General features: G+C 40.5%; 1 protein-coding gene across 1 annotated transcript; it reads left to right on the top strand.

Annotated features, from left to right (window-relative positions):
• Positions 1 to 7,622: 7,622 nt before the first annotated feature.
• LOC307270459 (uncharacterized protein) lies at positions 7,623 to 14,350 on the top strand (the record flags this gene model as incomplete). Its single annotated transcript, XM_080054344.1, has 8 exons — positions 7,623 to 7,895; positions 8,383 to 8,560; positions 9,170 to 9,246; positions 10,917 to 11,097; positions 11,877 to 12,125; positions 12,917 to 13,088; positions 13,625 to 13,773; positions 14,244 to 14,350. The coding sequence occupies 8 exons, from the start codon at positions 7,623 to 7,625 to the stop codon at positions 14,348 to 14,350; spliced, it is 1,386 nt and encodes a 461-aa protein (XP_079910470.1).
• Between the last annotated feature and the right edge of the window lie 4,053 nt (positions 14,351 to 18,403).

The raw sequence follows: 18,403 nt of genomic DNA on the forward strand, positions 1-18,403 counted from the left end.
CCCTCCGTTCGTTTCTGTCTACAACCGACACAATCACCGGAGACGCATTCACAGCGTTTAAATAACGCCTCTCATTTGTATTACCATTGGGGCTTGTATGCAAATACTGTAACATTACGGTGGCAGATAAAGGAAAAGCGCAGTTATCACTTTCTGCACCTCAACCTCTGCTGTGGGAAGAAAGAAAGGGGGCAAAGCAAGTCGATTGATTTGTCGACTCGCAGGCGGACGGTAGGCAGCTCTGCCAACGGAGCGAGAGTGCACCCGCTTCTTGCTCCACCTGTCAAAACGCCCACGCATCGGTTGTCCATTAAAAAATATATTTAATATTAGGTTTATTATATTGAGTCTTAAATAAACACTGCTTTCATTACGACTCTCAACGCGCATTTCAATGAACCATGATAGTCTACAAAAAAGGTAGTCTACAAAAAGATACTGAACTGTGATTGGCCAGTCACTGGCCCGGGCGGGACAGTGACTGGCCAATCAACTTGCCCTGCATATGATTTTACTGGCCCCGGGCCATCGGGCTATACGTTATGTCGAACCCTGGTGTTAGGTAATTGAACACAATGGAGCTAATACAGGAGAGCAATTCAAGCCTCCAAAGATGTAACCTGCATGGAGGCTATAATGGCAATATTGCACATGATAACTCTATAAGCTTATGTCTGTAAAAATACATTGTAAACTGTTGCTGTTTTAACATTGTCTGCATTTAGAAACGTCCAACCTCCAACCCCCCCTCCTCTCCAACCCCCCCTCCTCTCCAACCCCCCCCCCCCTCCTCTCCAACCCCCCTCCTCTCCAACCCCCCCCCCCTCCTCTCCACTATGTTTGTTTGTTTATTTGTTTATTAGGGACAGTGCATATTCATGAACAGCTGTAACATTTACAGCTGCAAAAATGCTAGATTCCACCTGTTGTCCCTAGGCATGCAAAGAAATACAGGTTAAAAAATTAATACATATACAAAGGCACAAATAACACAAAATAAAAGAGTTTAAAGGTGGTCACAGACTTGGTTTTCTTTTATCCACTGTTTGAGGTGTGTTTTGAAGGTTGAATCATTTTGTGAGTGGGAGAGTATTCCAATATGTAGTTCCTTTGACTGACAGAACAGTTTGTCTGAATGTAGTGCGTCTGTATGGGACGTCCCATTCTCCTCGGGCTGTGGGCCTGGTGTCAGTCCCACTCGCAGACTTCAGCTTAATAAAATCTTTCAAAGGAGGAGGAGCAAGTCTGTGCAAAGTTTTATATATAAAGCATGCATTTTTAAAATAAACAAAGTTATGAAAATTTAAAGGTGCAGTGTGTAATATGACATCATCAATAAAGTTCTACAAAGTTCTAGAATGCAACGCTCCCTGGGTAACCCCAACCCTTTTGAATAATAACAGAAGCTACAGTGGCCTTCAAGGACAAGAACAATTCTAAATTCTAAACAATGCACCTGATGACATTCCAACTATGACACTTTCAAGATGGCGGCACTAGGCCTTGGTCCAAAATATGCAGAAATATGGACATATATGAGACCCTTTCTAAGGGGAAAAAATAATAATTAAAAAAAAAAAATCAGCTATTATGCACTAAATTAAATGTACTTATGGATATTATAATTACTTTCTACAAAATCTGCTAGGGAATAAAACCCAAAATTCTACACACTGCAGATTTAATAAATGATTATCTAAAACAATGCAGTGGTGAAACGAAAATGGCTTTTTGTCAAAGATTGTTATGGGCTTTTTAAAAAGGGATTGTATTGGTTTTAGTGTTGTGACAGCAGCAAGTGACCATGTGGTTATACAGTATTCAATATGTGGGGCGGCAGTGGCGAAGTGGGTAGGGAGATCGCCTCTGGAGTGCAGGGTCAGAGGTTCAATCCCCCGTCTCCCCGCCACATGTCGAAGTGTCCCTGAGCAAGACACTGAACCCCAAATTGCTCCCGATGGTTCAGAGAGCGCCTTGCATGGCAGCTTCTACCATCTGTGTATGAGTGTGTGTGTGTGAATGGGTGAATGTGGTAAGATATGTAAAGCGCTTTGGGGCTGAGAAAATCGGCTAGAAGGCGCTATATAAGTCAAGTCCATTTACCATTTATGTGAAAAAATCATCGAGTGTAAAAACATTTATGTATGTGTATTCCACACCTACACCTGGCCAACTGTCTTCAGACTGTCCCCCCCCCCCCCATGCTCAGTCACACCCTGCATTGTTATTTAGGAAACCTGTTTACATAGTAATAGACTGTACCTAGTTCAGTTTAAACCAATCACATGACAAAGACTATTGATTTTGAATTATCATTTGTAAACTTCATACAAATTGAGTCTGAAGACTTTTCTGTTTCCATTTTAACCTGTACTTTTAATTTAATTTAAATGTTTTACTTCTTTTCATTCGCTTTTAAATGTCTTCTAATGTGTTTTATGTATTTTAATCTTGCCCCTGTAAAGCACTTCGAGTGGCCTTGTGTTTGAATTGTGCTATAGAAATAAACTTGCCTTGCCTTGCCTTACAGCTTATGTTGTCTGACCATTTCTAATTGTCTTTCTAACAGACTACATCACAGGAGACCCTGATCGTAACGCACAGGGGCATAGCATGTCAAACAGACCCTCCATGGACACGCAGGGACATAGCATGTCAAACAGACCCTCCGTGGACACTGTCCAGTGCAACACAGACCGTGCCCAGTGTGAGAACGGTTGGCACAAAAATGCTGCTTCCGTCTACAAAATCTGCGACCACACAGTTGTCACTTTCTAGACTGAAGCCACGTGTGAGAAGCAAAGGTGTGTGTGTGTGTGATATGCTCAACACAATGGTATTAATGACTCCAGGAATCGCACATGATCCATAGCACTTTGAAACATAAAGAGATTCACTAACATTACTGTATCATCTTTCTCATTTTCCTTGTAATCAGGTTCACAGGCCACTGTGTCCTGCAAGAATGCTGGCACAGAGACCATGGTGCCAGTAACGGCTCTAGAATGTTCTTCCACCCCAGTGAAGGGGTTGGCATCCTCCCTGGGGTTCAGAGCGGCTAAAAGAGCTCGCCTTGACTTACTGGAGCGGTCGGACGAGGAGGAGGATCAGGAAAATAATGTTTGGGCAAGTTGAGATTGCTTTTTGGTTTCCCGGACGGGCAAGTGGATTTTAGAGGGTTTGTCTGTAGTCTAGGCTTATGTATTCATGTGTTTTACAGTCTGCAAAAAAATGTTTTCCCGCTAACTCACACAAAATAGATCGGCTATATTCGCAATTGAGCAGCTGCGCGCGGCAGCCAGCAGCATCACGGTCGCTCTTTCGCACTCGAACTCACTCACTCACTCACTCACTCACTCACTCACTCACTCACTCACTCACTCACTCACTCACTCACTCACTCACTCACTCACTCACTCACTCACTCACTCACTCACTCACTCACTCACTCACTCACTCACTCACTCTCACACACACACACACAGCCTGTGTGCGCGCAGTTTCGCTGTCTACGTTCCGAAAGCCGGCTCTATCCTACGGACCTGGTTCCGCTATATTCAAAACCCAGAAATCAATAACGTTTGAGCTTATCGATACCGCTATGGAGTCCAGTAGGTCACATTATTTAATTTTAAATATCGAGTCGGGTCATCTTCATCTAATTAGGCCTACTTCAGCGTATTATTCCATCACTGGACCGCATCATGGACTGTAAAAGTGTTCTACCTTCGACTGTCTTGAAGAAACTCCTTCAACCCGCTCCGTCTCCCAAAAAAAAAAAACTTGTCTGCTGAGCCGCTGCCGCTGCAGACGGGCTCCGCACCGTCTCATCATTCATTCAAAGCAGCGGTGATCAACAAACGAGAGACTCTGTAGCAAGTCCCACAGTTAAAAAATCAGATAGTTTTTAAACCCATATTAAAATCTGCAGGATAAGACCTAGTTAGCTAAAAAAAATCCCTAACGGTTCAAATGTGATGTGTTCAGGTCGGCTCGGTAAAATGATTATTAGGCACAGGTCAATAAAATGACATCATGATGTGTTCAAATGTAACATCAAGAAAATAAGAAATTTGAGTTTTTCGCGGGAAGCTTGAATAATAGCCTACAGTTTGGGTAAAAAACTTGTTTTCCCAGCAATATAAACTAAACAGTAGGCCTAAATATGGAATTATGACCTGCTTAAAGTCCTATCCTGAGCTCTGCTCATCTTATAAGCAATTAAAGCAATAATACCAGTTCTCTTTTAACAAAATAATAGAAAAGTATCGATAAAGATTTGGATTGTGGAGTCTTTATAATGGTATCAATATGAATAGAAATGAATGATCACCCTCCCTACTTACAGTGTAACTGGGCAATAGCTTTAACATGGTGGACTTCAATCATTTTATGGCACACGATCCCTTTTGGCACAATGTGACCGTTTTAAATAAGTAAAATAAGTTAAATTTTTCTGAGGAAGCTAACATTCAGCTAGACTGAGTTTTCTGAGCCCCTGGGCAAGGTGCGTGGCAAAAAGAGGCGCTTTCACGATGCTGCAGCAGGACCAAGCGCTTGGTGTATGTGATGTCATGATATATAGGCTTATATGAATTGTTGTTCGTTTTAAGTGGTCCGGATGAGACAAGTAAGCAGTGTTTGCATTTAAGAGATAAGAGATCACTAAAATGTATAATTCAATTAGCCTATACTGTATATATCATTGTTAAAGAGGACCTATGATGCTTTTTGACTTTTATGACCTATAAACGTTATGATGATTCATAGTCATGCTTAACCATAATAAATTATCAAATAATGACTTACATGCATTTCGACGTATTCCCTGCTGACCGTCTGGGGTGTCTGTTCAGAGCACGAGACACTATTCTAGCCAGTCGAGAAGTCACGTCTTCAAAGCGGTCTACCCTTTCATAATTTGTGACGTCGCAAAAAAATGTGTGAAGTCACCACGCGGATGTTTCCATGTATGGTAATGCTGTCACTTCCCTGTTCGCGTCTGCCTCGCGCCCTTATAGGTCCATGCTCGCGCTTCCCGCCACTGAAAGTGTTCCGGAAGGAAGGTAACCAATCACAACGCAGGGCTCCAGAGTGCGCCTAATTTGGGCGCACATGCGCCCAAAAATCTGTGGAGTGCGACCAGATATTTCCACTGGTCGCACCAGTGCACCTGAAATTGATCACGTCATATTAAATGTAATATTGGGTGTTGTGCTGCACGATTCATCTAATTGCGATGTGAGCAGCTAGTGCAATTACATAACCGCAAAATTGGCTGCTGCGATTGCGATTCAATGTAGGATAAATGTGCGCGCGTGTGTCTATACGTTCCAACTGCTCCTCTCGTCTTTTTGGTAGCGCCCCTCTGACAGTGTGTGTGTGTGTGTGTCGGTGTGTGTGTGTGTATCTGCGCGCGCACCTACACGGCGTGCAAGACGGTTGCCGAGTCGACAGCAGAGTAAACAAACAAACATGGACGCCGACGCGCAGCAGCATCCATGCTGAACTGTGACGGAAAACAAAGGCATATAAAAGAGTTGCCTACCATGAACTGTCTTTGGGTTGAAAAAAAACTCCTTCAACTCAGTATCCGTCTACCTGTAGTCCAAAAAAATAAAAAAAATGCGCACAGCTGCTGCTGCAGACGGGCTCAGAGAGTCGGCACCGTGCGCATCAACAGTCATTCAAAGCAGCGGTAGTTATCATACAACCGGACGGTGTAGAAAGTCCTGTCAGTTAAAAATAGTAATCCAGTTTTCAAATCCATGTTAAAATCGGCAGGATATAGCATGTGATATAGAGCTAGTTAGCTTAAAAAAAGTTGCTAACGGTGTCAAATGTGTTGTGTTCAGGTCACCTCGGTAATATAAATTTTAGGCAAAGGTAAATAAAAGGTCATCATGGTGTGTTCAAATGTAACAAACAAAAAAAAAATTTGGTTTTTGGAGAGAAATTTTAATAATACAGTTTTGGTGAAAAACTTGTTTTTTCAGCAATATAAAATAGATAGTAGCCTAACTATGGAATTATGACATGTTTAACATCCTATCTTGAGCTCTGATCATCTTATGGGCAATTAAAGCAATAATACCAGTTATCTTTCAACAAAATAATAGAAAAGTATGGATAGTGGTATCGATAAAGACCCGGATCAATAAGGAGACTCGATAATGCTTATAAAGACTATTGTCTTTGGAAGAATGCATTTATTTTAATGGGGAAGTATTTTTTTTTTTTATTACATTTTTAACTATAATTTTTATTATTTTGAAAACAGTATAGGCCTAGTAGAAGCTTTATTTTTTATATTTTCACTGATTCTTAATATGTGCTTGTTTTAAATTGAGATCAGGTATCGAAGCTGTCAATATTCTCAAATCTTCCTTGAAAACCAAGAAAGTAGAATCATAATAGCCTACCATTTATTATATTGCGTCGCAAATCGCAATATTGGCCACTATAATCGCATTTCTCCAATTCATGCAGCACTAATTTGGTGCACCCAAAATATATGCTGGTGCACCTAGATGAAAAAGTTAGGCGCACCGGTGCACCCAATGAAAAAAGTTAGTCTGGAGCCCTGCAACGGAGTGGGGTTTGCAGGAGGGGGGCGAGGGGAGCGGAGATTGCCGAAGCACAGGCGGAGGGAGCGGAGATGGCCGATGCACACACACTCAAGTGTTGACAGGATGTGCTGGATCGCCAAAATAAGAGAAAGAGCTTCCCGAAAATCTACATAGTTTTTTGTGATGTGATTCGTGTCAGGTTGCTCTATAGCAGTGTAAAACAAGAAATTAAGACCAGAAAAGTAGTATAATAGGTCCTCTTTAAACAGTTTTTTTTTTTTTTTTTTTTTTGGGCAAGTGAACACAACATTCGGGCAAGTAAAACATTACCTGTATTTGAAACCTTAGTGTCAACCCCTGGAGGATGAAGAAGAGGACACCGTAGGTTCAGAGCCACATGACCCGACATATGTACCTGGTGACTCTCTCACAGAGCCTTCTGAAATGAGGTGAGTTGAAGTTATGGCTTACAATTGTCAACCTTTGTTCTGTCTATTCAAATTACTTATCTAGGAATTGATTAGGGCTGGCCCGAATTATTCGAATATTCGAATACTCGTTCGGAAAATTAGTATTCGGAGCTTAAATTAGTATTCGGAGCTTAAATTAGTATTCGGAGCTTCGTTTATTTTTATTTTTTATATAATTATTTTTATTTTATTTTATTTTTCAACATTTTTTTTTGCAAGAAGCTAGTACTGCAATATAATGTCATAAAATAATTTTATATTTGGATATAAAAGTTAGTAATATTGTAGTAGTAGTAGTAGTATTGCTCATTTAGGAGGATATTACATCACTAAGTGTCATAGCGCATCCATTACTTCACCTCCGAGCGCGTAAATCTTCAACAAAATATGCAGATACTGTCAAAATCGGTTCCAGGGAGTATATAGGGATTATTAAAGTTTTTTTTTTTTTATGTTGTTTTTGATGGTGTGTTTTTCTGGAACGAATATTCGCTCGGAAAAACCAACGAATATTCGAAGCCTGAAAAATTGCATTTGGGCCAGCCCTAGAATTGATATATGTTTGTGGTTTCCTGATAGAGGGATGAATTCAACCACGGACTACATGGAGCCAAAGTACATTGTGTTTGAGAGCTGTCTGACTGAACTCTTCCAAACATGTCCGGTGTGCGAGACAGACTGTGAGGTGCAGCAGCGGAAACAGGGGACGTACGTGGCCTTTACCCAGCTCTGCCCAGGCTGTCAGTACAACAGAAAATGGCAGAGCCAGCCATTGAGGGGAAGCACCCCCGTGGGAAACCTCCAAGTGTCTGCTGCCGTTTACTTTACCGGTGGATCCTACAGTCAAGTGGAGAAGGTATTGGAGAGCCTGTAGCATGAACAATATTATTGATTGTTTATAAATATAATTATAGATATATGCATTGTATAAATATATAACATATAAAAAAATCATAGTATATTAAATTGTATGCAAGTATAGATCGCACATTGTATAGAGATTATATGGATTACATGAAGCGAATATAATAAATATTTTTATTTTTATTTTTTTATATATTTTTATTTTTATTTTTTTACTATGGAAAAGGGGTAGGATTAAATAAGTGTATACTTCTTCCTGCTCCTTTTCGGGCATGTCACATCAATACAGATAATTTTTTTTCTTTTTTTTTTCTTTTGTGAAGTCTTTTAAACATAAATTGTTGTATTTTTGTGCTTTTCATTTAGTTTTGTATTGTTTTTGATATGTCTGAAAAAAATTTAAAAAATGAAATGAAATTAACAAGCATTGAGTTAGTTTTATATGAAAATATCTCAAAAAATTGTTTTGTTTTTTCCAGATTTTCAAAGCCATGAATGTCCAGGTTTGTAAATATGACGCCTTCAGGAGGCATGCCCGGAATTACCTTGAGCCTGCCATACATCACAAGTGGAAAAAGGATCAGCAGACATTGTTTCAACATTTGAAACAGACCGGGAGCATCGCAGTGGGTGGAGCTATGAGGGCACATTCACCAGGTGAGAAGTCATTCAATATGGGGCTGAAGTAAGAAGGAAATTATAATTATATGGATATATATACTGATTGTATAGATATGTATGTAGATATGGATATATTGATTGTTTATAAATATAGATATATGCATTGTATAAATATATAAAATTTATAGTATATTAAGTTGTATGTATGTATAGTTCGTAAATTGCAAATATAGTATCGCCAATTGTACAGAGAATGTATGGATTAAGAGAAGCGAATATAATAAATATATTTTTTTAATTTAATAAATATATATTTTTTTACTATGGAAAAAGGGTAGGATTAAATAAGTGTATACTTCTTCCTGCTCCTTTTCAGGCATATCTCAGCAATACAGATAATTTGTTTTCTTTTATTTTTTATTTTTTTGTTGAAAACATAATTTGTTTATTGTATTTCCATGCTTTTCATTTTGTTTTGTATGTTTGATATGTCTGAAATAAATTGAATCAAATCAAAAAAAATAAAAATATGGACTCCCTTGATTTACTTTTTATTGTTATTGGTAACAATATAAAAGTCAGTATTGTCTTTGTTGGAGTAGTATTTTTTTCTATGAATCTTTATTTTGTTTTCCTTCATCAAAGGGCACTCCGCAAGATTTGGCAGCTACTCAATAATGCACCTGGATAGCAACACAGTAGTTGACCTCCAGCTTGTACAGGTAACATTTTATTTAAGCCCCTATCTCACTGGGCTGCGACTGTTTGCGACCAGTTGGAGACACAAAATTGCGACAAAATGTGCCAATTTGCGACAATTTTCACTTGCAGTCTCACTGAGTTGGTTCCTCACGACACGTTTGCGAATGTCTTTGCCGGAAGGTCGCATTTATGTCTCACGAACGTCTGGCGAGTGTCGCACAAACGGAATGTCAGTCTCCTTTTTGTCTCAAATCAGTCGCAATTTAGTTTCATATGTTGCCAAACCCTCGCAAAGTTGTCTCACACTTCTCGCACTTTCTGACTCGCGGAGTCTAAATTGAGAAGGGTTTGCGATGCGTGCGACACACCTGCGACGACTCTGAAGGTGCGAACACACTAGGCACTTTACACGCGTACAGACGCGTATGAAACCCGCCCCTTTTCCATAGGGAACCATTGGTTTACGCGCGTACATGGCGCGTAAATGCGTCACTCGCGCTAAAGCAACATTTTCACTCGCGCTAAAGCAACATTTTTACGCGCGTATATATTACGTGCGTATATTACGCGCGTATAGCTACGCGAGGAGTTCAAAAAATTGAACTTTTGTTGCTCCTACGCGAGACGATTAGCCGCGTTGGCCAATCAGCGTTGAGCTTGACCCTACGTCACATACATTGGCAGGGTCGGAGAACAGTGTACTGTACACAGAGGCTGATGCGAGACACCGAGGAGTAAATGTATTGTGGCGGCCGGTGCTGTATGAAGCCGCTCGGGGTTACAATACGTGGGGAAAGTAAACCAGGAGAGTGGACTTCCTGGTTAATTCAGTGAATATGTGTAGCTGTGCTTTAGCCGATAAACAAAGTTAGCGCCATATAGCATTAGTTAACTCACCCTGTTGTGTGCGGGCGGCTAGCGCCTCATATTATGAACCCAAACATGACGACTGTCCGCGGGACTTTCACGACAAGTACACGAAGCACCGGTGTTGATCTACGCCAGCCACGGTCCCCTGTCACGGTCCCCTGTCACAGCCAGGTAGGGTAATTTTGGCTACTTGCCTTTATGTTGTGCCGCCGTGCACCGATGCTGCTGTAACCGTGTTTGTTATGTAGCTGCCGTGAATATGCAATGCTGTTTTAATGCTAGGCTATTTGTGCTGTTCAGTTTGTCTTTTGGCACAGTTGTTGGCCGTAATGTTGTTGTTTTTGTGTGGACATGCACGCTGTTGTGTCGGGTCGGTTCTGATCGCAGCCATGGTTGATAAGGGAAATACAATATCGGGAGGGAGACTCGTCACATTACGCGCGTATAACCATTTTTGACACAAAATGATCAAGCAACATTTTAGCCGCGTTACGCACGTAAATCTTACGCGTGTAAAATGCCTAGTGTGTTCGCACCTTGAGACTATTATGAGACTAGATTTGTCACACACTTTTTTTGAACATGTTCAAAATTCATGCGACAAGACTGCGCGGCTCTGCGACTCATGCGAGGAAATTGAGACCTCCGCGAACGTTTGGAGACAGTTTAGAGACTCGTTTGCGAATGCAGTCTCCAACTTGTCACAAACAGTCGCAGCCCAGTGAGATAGGGGCTTTATATGAACAGAAATCCAACCCAAAGTGTGTGCATTATAATATTTGTAAAGTAATCGATTGCATAAATGTGTTTGCTTCAATAGAGCAATGAGGTCGGTGGCAGGGCATATATGGAGACAGAGGGAATCAGAAGAAGCCTGGATTTTCTGGACGCGAATCAAGTACACCTGAAGTACATTGTGACTGACCGTCGCACCATGGTTCAGACATTTCTGAGAGAGCGCGGGGTTACCCAATACTACGATGTGCGGCACTTTGAGAAATGTAGGTTGCGTTCCGAATCGCATACTCTTTCTTTTTTCTATTCTACATACTACATCTGACGATAAAAAGAATCTAGTTAGGATGCAGTAGGCATACTATTGGGACATACTTTTCTCTCTTATTTCATCATAACATTGCGCCTTGATCTTGCCTCTTGCTTTTATATCCGTCGCATCCCCGTTTGTTTTCATATGGAGGCTTCGTCGATGTTACGTCACTTCACGTGCGCACTGGATTGTGGGTCGGAATCGCCCAAATAGGATGCAGTTTTCAACACTAACAATCTTGGCCGCATGAAGTAGAACATCCGGGTACTTCTAACCATCCTAAATCTGGCCACAAGAATCGGGACATCCTAAATCTTTTTTCTACATACTATATAGTAGAAAGTATGAGATTCGGAACGCAACCGTAATTACTAGAAATCTTCTTAGGATGATAACTTTAAAAAAAATCAATCTGCAGGTCATCATATGTTATTACATTATATATCGCGGCAGTGGCGAAGTGGGTAGGGAGATCGCCTCTGGAGTGCAGGGTCGGAGGTTCGATCCCCCGTCTTCCCGCCACATTTCGAAGTGTCCCTGAGCAAGACACTGAACCCCAAATTGCTCCCGCTGGTTCAGAGAGCGCCTTGCATGGCAGCTTCTACCATCGGTGTATGAGTGTGTGTGTGTATGGGTGAATGTGGTAAGATATGTAAAGCGCTTTGGGGCTGAGAAAATCGGCTAGAAAGCGCTATATGAGTCAAGTCCATTTACCATCTCTTTTCTTGTCAGCCTTGTCCAAGAAGTTACAGGCAATTTCCAAAAAAAAGGACTGTACGGTGTTGCAGAAGTGGCTGCGTGGAATTAAAAACCACCTCTACTGGACCGCCATGTCTTCGACAACAGGACCAGAAAAGGCTGCCAAATGGAAGTCCATCATAAACCACATGCAGGATATTCACATACATGACGATCCACTCTACCCAAAGTGCCTTCATCCCCAGAAAGTATCCAAACACCCCAGCAAGTGGTTTCAGCCTTGTATGTATAATTTTTTTTTTATCTAATAACTTTGTGTGGGCGACTGTGGCTCAGTTGGTAGAGCGGGTCGGCTGATGATCAAAGGGTTGGAGGTTCGATCCCCGCCCTGCCACCTGTGTCATGGTTGTTGTGTCCTTGGGCAAGACACTTCACCCACCTTGCCTCGTGTGAATGTCGATAGTTAGCCTGCTGCTATCGGTGTATGAATGTGTGTGAATGGTAACGTGGGAAAGGAAAACAGGTCTCCCTTGAAAAAGAGTCTTCGGTCTCAATGGGATTTACCTGGAGAAATAAAGGTTAGAACTGCTGCTTCTATACCTGATAATGATACTGTGCAATATATAAATATAAATATAGATATATGCATTGTATAAATATATAAAAAATGTATAGTATATTAAGTTGTATGTATGTATAGTTCGTAAATGGCAAATATAGTATTGCCAATTGTACAGAGAGTATATGGATTAAGAGAAGCGAATATAATAACTTTTTTTATTTAATAAATATTTTTATTTTTTATTTTTTTACTATGGAAAAGGGGTAGGATTAAATAAGTGTATACTTCTTCCTGCTCCTTTTCAGGCATATCTCAGCAATACAGATAATCTGTTTTCTTTTATTTATTTATTTTTTGTGAAAACATAATTTGTTTATTGTATTTCCATGCTTTTCATTTTGTTTTGTATGTTGATATGTCTGAAATAAATTGAATCAAATATATACATTTTACAGAACAATTACAATGTGTCTTTTTAAAACAATAACATTTAATGTTGCTCTCGTTCCAGGTACAAAGCCCCTGTACAAAGTTGAGAAAATACTAGTGAACAGAAGAGTACTGAGAGATGTGGAGAAACTCAGTCACTACCATCAGCCCTCTTCACTAGAGTCATATCACAGTGTCCTCCTGCGCTTAGCCCCCAAGAATGTTCTTTTCCCCTTCATTGGAATGCTGTGCAGGTAACACGTTTTTGGATAAATACCCTTCTTGCATCTGATAACCGACATGTACCACAGAAAGCCTATTTTATTATTGCTTCTAGGGCTGCAACTAACGATTATTTTGATAATCGATTAATCTGTGGATTATTTTCTCGATTAATCGATTAGTGTTTTGGTCCGTAAAATGTCAGAAAATGGTGAAAAATGTTGATCAATTTTCCAAAGCCCATGTTGACGTCCTCAAATGTATTGTTATGTCCAAAACACATAGATATTTTAGTTTACTGTCATAATAGGATTAAAGAAACCAGAAAATATTCACATTTGAGAAGCTGAAATCAGAGAATTTGGAAATGTTTTATTAAAAAATTACTCAAAACGATTATCAAAATAGTTGCAGATTATTTTAATAATTTTTTTTAATCGTTGCAGCTCTAATTGCTTCACATGTATGATGTGTCATTGTATTCGTATAATATATTTAAAATGAATTTGCATTACTTATAAGGCTCATGCTCTGTGTATCAGGCTACATACTTTGTGTTTTTCTTTAGGCTGTACCTGGCAGCCATGCATTTTAATGAAAATGCACAGCGGGAACAAGCGCAAACGAAGGATGGCACAGCTGTTTCCAGGGTTGTTTTCCCCGAGTACAAGAAGGGACAAGCGACAGCGAAGCCACTGAAAACTCAGGCAACATTTGGTGAGTATTTTATTCTACAATTTCAAGTACAAAAAAAAAGGCCTAAAATAAAATAGTGTCAAAACATTAATGATTTAAAGCTGCAGTGTGTAGAATTTTGGGTTTTATTTCCTAGCAGATTTTGTAGAAAGTAATTATAATATCCATAAGTACATTTTAATTTAGTGCATAATAGCTGAAATTTTTTTTTAGAATGATTTTTTTTCCCCTTAGAAAGGGTCTCATATATGTCCATATTTCTGCATATTTTGGACCAAGGCCTAGTGCCGCCATCTTGAAAGTGTCATAGTTGGAAAATGTCATCAGGTGCAATAGTTTAAAATGTAGAATTGTTCTTGTCCTTGAAGGCCACTGTAGCTTCTGTTATTATTCTAAAGGGGTGGGGTTACCCAGGGAGCGTTGCATTCTAGAACTTTGTAGAGCTTTCTTGATGATGTCATATTACACAGTGCACCTTTAACATTGTACAGACTATGTCGGCGACCTGATGAGGCTGGTGTTCGACGAGCTGATAGATGACCCCGCCAGTTACATAGAGGAACTGAAGCAGATCGCCATCCCAGAGGAATGTCGATAGTTAGCCTGCTGCTGCTGTGTGTGTGTGTGTGTGTGTGTGTGTGAATGGTAACGTGGGAAAGGAAAACAGGTCTCCCTTGCAAAAGAGTCTTCTGTCTCAATGGGATTTACCTGTATGTATAAATAAAGGTTAAAAAAAAAATAATAAAAAAAAAAAGGGACCTCTGAGCACAGTATGAGAGACCAGCCCAAGAGCAGGTCATCGCCAGGCATGTTTCCCCATTCAGTGGAGGGGCGGCGGGAAGCCAACGTACTGATCAGACGCATCAGGAAACTGCTGGCAAATATAATCTAGTATCGCCAATTGTACAGAGAGTATATGGATTAAGAGTAGCGACTATAATAAATATTTTTATATATATTTTTATTTTTTTTACTATGGAAAAGGGGTAGGATTAAATAAGTGTATACTTCTTCCTGCTCCTTTTCAGGCATATCTCAGAAATACAGATAATTTGTTTTCTTTTTTTTTTTTTTGTGAAAACATAATTTGTTTATTGTATTTCCATGCTTTTCATTTTGTTTTGTATGTTTTGATACGTCTGAAATAAATTGAATCAAATCAAATCAAAAAAATGTACACATGCCTCTTACCATTCAGAAACGTCGTAGTTCTCGTATATTTTCCGGCTCTCTTTCGTCCATTTCTGGGTCTGACTCGGGGTCAAATGAATAAGGCTCAACGCTCACCATTTTTTTTTTTTGTAATTTTGGGAAATTTGCTTCCAGAAGTCTCCAAATACTATTGTCGAGTAAGCTCACGCTCACTGATAGCTGCACCAGCAAAAGGAGGGGGGGAAAATTAAAGAGACCAGTCTGGATTTTTCTTCAATCTTCATCTCTACATTACTTAATGGAAATGCTCTTTAAAGGGACACTGTGTAACATTTTAAGTAATTTATTAGCTAAAATCGATATCCTCATTCATAAATATGTCCTCATTGGTGTAAAATCACCTCTGCCAATAATCCGAATTATCCTCCTGAGCGGAGAATTACAAATATTAATGTTACATTTTGTACATTGAGAGGGCAAGTCTTATGGAGGCATCCATGTTGGTTGGAATGTCATCAGGTGCATTGTTTAGAATTTAGAATTGTTCTTGTCCTTGAAGGCCACTGTAGCTTCTATTATTATTCTAAAGGGGTGGGGTTACCCAGGGAGCGTTGCATTCTAGAACTTTCTTGATGATGTCATATTACACAGTGCCCCTTTAATGACAAAAAATGTATTGTGAATTTGGTAGAAATGTTGTCAGTAGTTTATATTATAAAACCAAAATGTTCATTCTACTCAAACATATGCCTCTAAATAGTAAAACGAGAGACACTGAACATTTGGAGTGGTCTCTTCATTTTTTTTTCCCAGAGCGGTAGATAAAATATAAGGGGAACGTTTGATAGGCAATCAAAATGGTTAGACAATTCTAGGCATTTTTTTTTCTGGGAAGCTAAAAACACACACACACAGACACAGACACACACACAGACACACACACACAAACACACACACACACACACACACACGCACACACGCAGGTGTCGATATGTGACCCTTGTTGCTATGGTGAGTCCATTTAGTGGACATAGCTGGACCAATCAATATGTCTATATGTTTCACACACACACGTACACATACTAACACATACACACACACATGTAGCACACACACACACACACACACACACGTAGCAGACACGTACACATACTAACACATACACACACACATGTAGCACACACATGTAGCACACACACATGTAGCAGACACGTACACATACTAACACAAACACAGACATGCAGTAACACACACAACTGGACCAATCATTCCTCATATGTTTCACACACACACAGACACACAAAAACACACACACACACACAAACATACACACACACACAAACACACACACACATACAAACACACACACACACACAAAAACACACATACACACATGCAGTAACACACAGCTGGACCAATCATTTCTTCCATATGTTCCACACACACACACAGACACAAAAACACACACAGACACACAAAAACACACACACAAAAACACACACAGACACACACGTAGCAGACACACATACACACACACACACATACAAACACACACACACAAAAACACACACACACGCACACACATACAAACACACACACACATGCAGTAACACACAGATGGACCAATCATTTCTTCCATATGTTCCACAAACACACACACACACAGACACAAACACACAGACACAGATACACACACACAGACACACAAAAACACACAGACACACAAAAACACACACAGATACACACACACAGACACAAAAACACACACAAAAACACACAGACACACACGTAGCAGACACATACAAACACACACACACATACACACATGCAGTAACACACACAGATGGACCAATCATTTCTTCCATATGTTCCACACACACACACACACACAATTTACAGAAGTGGAAGCTCCTTTGAAGGTAATACATTATAAATTAACCATTTTTCAAAGAAAGTATTGTCGTTATTTCTACAGACTCGACGCACTCTCTCACACACACACACACACACATACAAACACACACACACATACAAACACACACACACACACATACAAACACACACACACAAAAACACACATACACACACGCACACACATACAAACACACACACACAAAAACACACATACACACACATACACACATGCAGTAACACACACAGCTGGACCAATCATTTCTTCCATATGTTCCACACACACAAACACAAACACACACTCACACACACACACACACACACATACAAACACACGCACGCACACACACACACACACACACACCAATAGCCCTGAACTCCAAGCTTTTTAGAGCCATCTCAGAGCTTTCAACCACAGATATAATGCAGGAAGAACATGTCACAATATGTCAAGGTAACTGTTAGTCGTGTTACAATAACAATGAGTGAGTGAGTGAGTGAGTGAGTGAATGAGTGTGTGATCGAGTGTGTGAGTGATTGAGTGAGTGACTGTGAGTGTGTGTGTGTGTGTGAGCGAGTGAGTGTGTGAGTGAGTGAGCGAGCGAGTGTGTGAGTGACTGTGTGTGTGCGAGTGTGTGTGAGTGAGGGAGTGTGTGAGTGAGTGAGTGAGTGTGTGAGTGAGTGAGCGAGCGAGCGAGCGTATGAGTGAGTGAGTGAGGGAGTGATTGAGTGAGAGTGTGTGTGTGTGTGTGTGAGCGAGCGAGTGTGTGAGTGAGCGAGTGAGGGAGTGACTGTGTGTGTGTGAGTGAGTGAGGGAGTGAGTGACTGTGTGTGTGTGAGTGTGTGAGTGAGGGAGTGTGTGAGTGTGTGAGTGAGGGAGTGTGTGAGTGTGTGAGTGAGGGAGTGTGTGAGTGTGTGAGTGAGGGAGTGAGTGAGTGAGTGAGGGAGTGTGTGAGTGAGTGAGTGAGTGAGGGAGTGTGTGAGAGAGTGAGTGAGTGAGAGAGTGAGGGAGTGCGAGTGTGTAAAGTTGTATTTCGTCATTGAAAACGGAAGAACATGTCACAATATGTCAAGGTAACTGTTGGTTATTGTGTTACAATGTGAGTAACACATACACACACACATGTAGCACACACACATGTAGCACACACACACACACACATACACACACACACATGTAGCACACACACATACACACATGTAGCACACACACACACACACACACACACACACACACACGTAGCACACACACACATACACACATGTAGCACACACACACATACACACATGTAGCACACACACATACACACACACATGTAGCACACACACACATACACACATGTAGCACACACACACACACACATACACACATGTAGCACACACACACATACACACATGTAGCACACACACATGTAGCACACACACACATACACACATGTAGCACACACACACATACACACACACATGTAGCACACACACATGTAGCACACACACACATACACACATGTAGCACACACACACACATACACACATGTAGCACACACACACACACATACACACACACATGTAGCACACACACACACATACA

This window comes from Ammodytes marinus, assembly GCF_949987685.1.
Source record: "Ammodytes marinus genome assembly, contig: scaffold_198, whole genome shotgun sequence".
NCBI lineage: Eukaryota > Metazoa > Chordata > Actinopteri > Uranoscopiformes > Ammodytidae > Ammodytes > Ammodytes marinus.